Source organism: Eleginops maclovinus, chromosome 3 (assembly GCF_036324505.1).
Source record: "Eleginops maclovinus isolate JMC-PN-2008 ecotype Puerto Natales chromosome 3, JC_Emac_rtc_rv5, whole genome shotgun sequence".
Classification (NCBI taxonomy): domain Eukaryota; kingdom Metazoa; phylum Chordata; class Actinopteri; order Perciformes; family Eleginopidae; genus Eleginops; species Eleginops maclovinus.
In genome coordinates this window covers 10,565,742-10,572,448 of record NC_086351.1, presented here as the reverse complement: position 1 = coordinate 10,572,448, position 6,707 = coordinate 10,565,742, and the positions used below count along the sequence as shown (strand labels likewise).

At 41.2% G+C, this 6,707-nt stretch overlaps 1 protein-coding gene across 1 annotated transcript; it reads left to right on the top strand.

The window, feature by feature from the left end:
• The first annotated feature begins 262 nt into the window (after positions 1-262).
• Positions 263-6,552, top strand: prpf3 (PRP3 pre-mRNA processing factor 3 homolog (yeast)). The gene is made up of 17 exons (XM_063879975.1): positions 263-432; positions 1,132-1,285; positions 1,465-1,595; positions 1,893-2,060; positions 2,162-2,248; positions 2,364-2,620; positions 2,729-2,847; positions 2,946-3,133; positions 3,249-3,415; positions 3,550-3,632; positions 4,044-4,187; positions 4,275-4,374; positions 4,503-4,616; positions 4,723-4,841; positions 5,371-5,448; positions 5,539-5,594; positions 5,688-6,552. The coding sequence occupies exons 2-17, from the start codon at positions 1,141-1,143 to the stop codon at positions 5,835-5,837; spliced, it is 2,106 nt and encodes a 701-aa protein (XP_063736045.1). The 5' UTR covers positions 263-432; positions 1,132-1,140; the 3' UTR covers positions 5,838-6,552.
• Positions 6,553-6,707: the final 155 nt, after the last annotated feature.

Below are 6,707 nucleotides of genomic sequence, written 5' to 3'. Positions count from 1 at the left end.
GATCTTATCTAACTCACCACATGGGACGTTTCAACTTGGATGTTTTTGACAAATGAATGAATGAGGATCTCTGTCAATCCTAGCAATAAAAAAAGGCCAACAGTTGTGGTCAAATTTAAACTTTTACTAGGTCTTTACTAAAAAATGATTTTTCATAACATTCTTATCTTGATATTACCCCTCGTGTGCAGCTAAGTGGAAACGAAGAACATTTGACCTAAAAGACTACTCAGAAATGGTCACGAAGAAGAAACAGCCTCCATTTCCGGTTCCGGGTCTTGAAACAGTAACGTCGTGCAAACGGCGCGACAAAACAGAAAGTTTCACAGGAAACTTAAGCATTTTTGAGTTTTCTACGATCCTTATACATGATTTTTTCTATTTAAAGTATACAACGTAAACCTATCAGAGGATAAAAGACAAAATCGAAAGGTTTGTAATTTTGTATTGAGCGGTTATTTACTGATTGTTAGTAGCTCGCAGGCAGCACTATGCTAACATGAATTAGCATGTCGCGTTAGCCAAGAAGTTGTGGCGGATGTGATTGATTTATGTTGATTGTGTTTCTCCTGTTAGCACATTTTCAGCAAGTCGACTCACAAACTACTGCCCGCTTTAGCCTGTTTGTTTGTATTCAGTATTATTATTATTATTATAGGATTGGAAATGGTTTAGTGAGGGTGGAGGTATGTTGTCCTGGACATGCGTGTCTCAAGATATGCTAACATTGTTTGTGATTGTTGATGGCTACATTTTACACTGCAAAAGAACGAAGGGAGACGTATGTTCTGTCAAGGAAGCAGTCTTGCCTGTACATTTTAGAATAACATCATCTACAGTCATTTATAAGCTACAGGGAAATATTGACATTTCTATACAACATTTCTGACAACCATAAACCGTTTGAAAGATCTCGTTAATGCGTCATATTAAAGGTATACCCATCTGCAAACAGGACTTTAGGAGGAGAGACATGCTCCTGTAGTTATTTTGTATCCCGGTCTAGGACTGTCACATCAGTAAGACTCAAACCGGGTTAGAGTTCATTGAGAAATAGGCTGATTATTTGGTTCATCAGCATTTGAGGAACATTTGTTATATATTTATTGTCGATGTGGCAATGTTTTGTAGGATTGGAAGATGTCTCTTCCGAAGCGGGAGGTGGAGGAGTTGAGGCCATGGGTGGAGCGGACTGTGAAGAAGGTGCTTGGTTTCTCAGAGCCCACAGTTGTAACCGCTGCTTTGCACTGTGTTGGAAAGGGACTGGACAAAAGAAAGACCATAGGTAAGTTTATTGATCATTTCATTCCTAATGTGTTTTATCAACATACTTGAAGATTTAATCAATATATAATTTTGACTTAATGCCTTTATATCTAAATACAGAGGCTACAATAATTAAGACAGTGATTATAGGAGTCCTACATTTGTATACATTTTTTCCCCCATTCATTCCCACCTCAGACCAGCTGCGCCCATTCCTCGATGACTCGGCTGGAGGGTTTGTGGAGCGTCTTTTTGAAGCTTTGGAGGAAAGCCGCAGTGCACGTGGCAACAAAGGAGCAGGAGAAAAACACCGCAAGAGAGACCTCAAGGTAAGCAACAATCTCTCTTGTACAATCTGCATAATCACAAAATACAAAATTGGATGAATAGAAATGACATTGACCACCTCATTTATATGGGCTGTTAAGAAAGCGAGGAAATCAGAGAATGCCTGTACACATGCATAGTTTGATCACTCTCAATACTCTGTGGAGATTATTGACAAACCATATTCACCGTCATATTTGATGAATATATATTTAATCATGTAACCAGACATAGTGTGTATACAATGCGGCTTAATGGTGACGTGATATTGTTGGCTGATTTTGCTGGTTGTTTCTCAGGATGTATTTGGTGATGAATCTGAGCCGGTTGCAGTGCGAGAAACTCCAGAGTTAGTAGAGGGGACAAAACCAAAGAGGAAACGAGTCCCCCGCTTCGAGGAGGTGGAAGAGCCTGAGGTCATACCTGCACTTCCAGCCGAGAGCCCTGGCATGCTCACTAAGATGCAGGTATAAGATAATGTTCCTATTGCCTGTTAGAATTATACTTGAACTTGTTGTTTTGTTTTAAGTTATTTTCCCATTTCCTAACCTCTTCTCTTTGTAATTAGATAAAACAGATGATGGAAGCAGCCACAAAACAGATTGAGGAGAGGAAGAAACAGCTGAGCTTCTCCTCTCCCGTCACAGCTGCACAGGTAAAGACACTTTTCAAAACCAGTAACAGTAACTTCCGACAATCCTTTCGTTTCGACATTGTTGTTATTTGGTTCCTGATTTGAGTGGTTTTCTCTTGTCCCACCATTATAACAGATGGAAGCCCCTCCAGTCTCCCGGCTTCTCGGCAACTCCGCTGCTGCAGCTGCAGGTGGGGGCTCGTCCATCGCCCCCTCGCAGGCTGCCAGCTTTATGAATGACGCCATCGAGAAAGCCCGCAAAGCTGCTGAGCTTCAGGCCCGCATCCAGTCCCAGTTGGCTATGAAACCTGGTATCCTCGGTGCCCTGGGAAACACAGGGCCTCACAACCTGGTGGCACTAGCCAATCTTCATGCCATGGGAATTGCCCCACCGTGAGTAATGGGACAGCATTGGGGATTTAAAGTTCTACTTTGAAAATAAAAAAACATTTGTTATTGTGACAGTGTAAAATAGACTTCTTTCTCTGTGTCTTTTTATAGGAAAGTAGAAATCAAGGAGATCAACAAGCCAACTCCTCTTATTCTTGACGACAAGGGAAGAACTGTGGATGCAAGTGGCAAAGAGATTGAACTCACACATCGCATGCCTACTCTGAAAGGTAAGTTTAACTTTCTCTCATACCTGTACACACACACACACACACAATCTAAATTTCTTGATTTGCTGTACCTCAATTCATTTTCTTCCGCTGTGTAGCAAACATTCGAGCTGTAAAGAGGGAACAGTTCCGTCAGCAGCTGAAGGAGAAGCCTGGGGAGGATTTGGAGTCAACGTCCTATTTCGACCAGCGTGTCAATATTACACCGGCTCAGCGCGTTCGAAAGGGCTTTAAATTCCATGACCAGGGGCGCTTCGAGAAGATTGCTCAGAGAATTAGAACTAAGGTTGGTCTTCCCTTCCAAAACACTCCAATGTCAGCAGTGTTGTCGTTCTTTTTCTTCCTGAAATGGACATACATTTACAAATGTTTTTTTGTTCCTGCTGCATTGACCTCATTAGGCCCAGTTGGAAAGGTTGCAGAACGAGATTGCCCAGGCAGCAAAGAAGACAGGAATCCAGGCATCCACCAAGCTGGCACTAATAGCCCCCAGGAAAGACATGGGAGTCGGAGAGGTGCCCAACATCGAGTGGTGGGACTCCTACATCCTGCCCAACAACGTAGACATGTAAGACACTGCAGCTATCCCAAATAACTTGTCCGTTTGTTAGCTTAAATGTTACTGCTGTGTTTTCTCCTTTCAACTTGTACCGTCACCGTACTGCAGTTAACTGACATGATTTCCCCCCATATCTTATCAAGAGCGTCTGACACAGCCTTTGAAGAGTTGGAGCTCTTCGGTGTGACCAACCTTGTAGAACATCCCGCCCAAATTAACCCTCCAGGTTAGTGTATGTAAGGGGGAAATTAGGCAGTTAAAGGTGCTCCCAACCATTTCTGTGCCATTTAACAGGTGGCAGTTCACCTTTAGCGATACAAATTGCTGTTGAAATGAATATGAACCTGGTGAGTTACTTTGTATTAGATATACTTATTTGAAGATTTTGAAATGAGGTTCGACTACATAAAAAGTCATGAAATGGCAAATAAAAAGTATACAATTAATGTCCTTCAGGAGTGTGTTCTGTATGTGTGAGCAAAACGTTTAAGGTGCATGATCTGATATTTGAATGAACATTATACACATTTACCATCACTGAAAGCCATTACAAATCCTATAAACTGTCAAATTACTTCTTTCAATTGTTCGATATATAAATGTGTATACGTATTTCTGAAAATGTTTTGTCCCTCAGTTGATACAGATAAGCCTGTAACGTTGGGGGTGTACCTCACAAAGAAAGAGCAAAAGAAACTGAGAAGACAGACACGAAGGGAGGGACAAAAAGAAGTTCAAGAGAGGGTTCGTCTGGGACTGATGCCTCCACCAGAACCAAAAGGTAACCACACACCGATTACTGTTATCACAAACTATTAATAATTGATACTCCCCAGAATGTAACTGAGGTTTTCCTTTATTTCACCAGTGCGCATCTCCAACCTGATGAGAGTGCTGGGGACGGAGGCAGTCCAGGACCCCACGAAGGTTGAGGCCCACGTCAGAGCGCAGATGGCCAAGAGACAGAAGTAAGTCAGTCTGTTGACCTCCACACTGCTTCACTCTCTCCTCACTTCCCAAATAAACGATTGTTACATTCGGTGATAAGATCAGAAGCTTTCTTAAAGGTTTTCTAATATTTTCCTCTTCTTTGCAGGGCTCACGAGGATGCCAACGCGGCACGCAAGCTCACAGCGGAGCAGAGAAAAGAGAAGACAGTCAAGAGGTTAAAAGAAGACCTCACTAATGGTGTTCACATTGCAGTGTACAGGTGCGCATCTGCAGCAACAGACCAAATACTGTAGTCAGTACATAGTGCAATGTGTGTTGACGAATAAAAGTGTTTCTAATGGAAAGGCCTTACCTCCCCTGTACAGGATCCGTAACCTGCAAAATCCTGCTAAGAAGTTTAAAGTGGAGGCCAACGCCAACCAGCTGTACCTGACGGGCACAGTAGTTCTGCACAGAGATGTCAATCTTGTCGTGGTGGAAGGAGGTGAAGCGAATCAGAGCTGTCAATGCAACAAAAATAAATTGTCAAATCTATAAATCTAAACTGATACCTTTTGAAAATGTTTATGCTACAAACACCAATCATTAGCAGGTGTTCTTCATTTTATGGAATACCATGAATTTGACAATCAAATATACAGTGGTCAGTTACTAGATGGGTCTTTTTTTCACCCCTTAGGTTGTCTTTATGCTGTATTTATCCATCAAAAGGTTCAAATGTGTTTTGTTTGCAGTTTATAATTGTTTAGTCTGCATTTGGTTTGCATTTCTCCCTTACCCCCTAGACAACTGAAAGAGCGCGAATATCCCAGTAGAGTTGGAAGATTTGAAAAAAGCATTTGATTATTTTGACTAAGATTCAATTCTTAATAATTCACAACGTCTGATTGAATCAATTAAGCAGAATAATTTTCAATTTCATCAGGAAACCTATTGAAGTTATCACTGCTGGTTTATTATTTTTGCAAGGATCTGTACCAAACAAGATCTCTCTCTCTCTCTCCTTTTTTAAGGCCCTAAATCCCAGAAAAAGTTCAAGAGGCTGATGATGCACAGAATCAAATGGGTGGAGCACAACAGTAAAAGAGACGGTAAGAGTGGCTTGACTTAATGTTTTGTGCTGGTTGTCGTGCCTTTGTTCTTAAGGAAAACTAAACTCTTTACCACTGTTTCTCCATTAGATCCTGATGGTGACGATGATACAAAGAGAAACAACAAGTGCTGGTTAATTTGGGAGGTAAGTTTGAACACAATCCTATATTATTTAGATATTTTTAAATACAATTCTTTTGATCTTGTTCAATTTTAATGTTTCATCTTGGATCTCTAGGGCACAGCTAAAGAGCGCAACTTTGGGGAGATGAAGTTCAAGCAGTGCCCGACAGAGAACATGGCCAGAGAACACTTCAAGAAACACGGCACAGAACAGTACTGGGATCTCGCTCTCAGCCAGAGTGTGTTGGATGGCACAGACGACTGAAATCTCGATAACTGAACCTTCTACAAGCCCCCAGATCCCCGGCCTCACAGCCGGTCAGCCCTCACTGCTGACTGGCTGCCTTCAAATGAGGACAAACAGACTTAATCAAGAGACGTGAACATAGCAAAAGGCGGAACAATAAACCTGTGTGGATGTTTTCTGCGTGAGTGTGAGTGTGAGTGTGAGTGTGAGTGTGAGTGTGAGTGTGAGTGTGAGTGTGAGTGTGAGTGTGAGTGTGAGTGTGAGTGAGTTCATCTCTTTGTTGGTAGGCTATTCTGTCAGCTATTGTGATGTCTGGTATTGAATACAATCTGACAGATTGCACTGTGTGATGTAAATCACTTACCTAAGGCTTCTTGTGATGATGAGTAATTTTGCTTTGACTCAACTTTTGTGATGAAGTCCTTATTTGATGAAGTCCTTATTTGAGTCAAAGCAGTTACTAAAAACCACTCCAATTAATTACAATACTGCTATTGTAATAACACATTTAGATTAAACCAATGACACTAGTTGTTAACCCTTGAAGGGGTCATGGGTGATGTAACTACATTGTCACAAGACCTATTGAGTCGTTACAGGTACATTTCACAGATTATAAGGTTAATTAGTCCGATTTGTTTTTGTTGGGAGAAACAAGCAAATATTTGACTCAGCTGTAGCTATGTTTCTCTAACTTTACAGTCACAGCCTTGAATAAACAACATTCAACTGACTCCTGCCTGTTCATTTAGCTAGTTTGAATCAATCATATTTAATTTACTTTAACATTAAACTTGTATAATTATCAAGTTATAATTGTTACATACCTCACACACCAACCCTCAGCCACCATTATGCATTACATTAATGCACACTGTGCCAACAAAA

Coding starts and splice junctions, on each gene's coding strand:
- prpf3 (XM_063879975.1), top strand. CDS start 1,141: ATGTCTCTTCCGAAGCGGGAGGTGGAGGAGTTGAGGCCATGGGTGGAG. Junction 1,286..1,464: donor GGACAAAAGAAAGACCATAG/GTAAGTTTATTG, acceptor TTCCCACCTCAG/ACCAGCTGCGCCCATTCCTC. Junction 4,375..4,502: donor CAGATGGCCAAGAGACAGAA/GTAAGTCAGTCT, acceptor TCTTCTTTGCAG/GGCTCACGAGGATGCCAACG.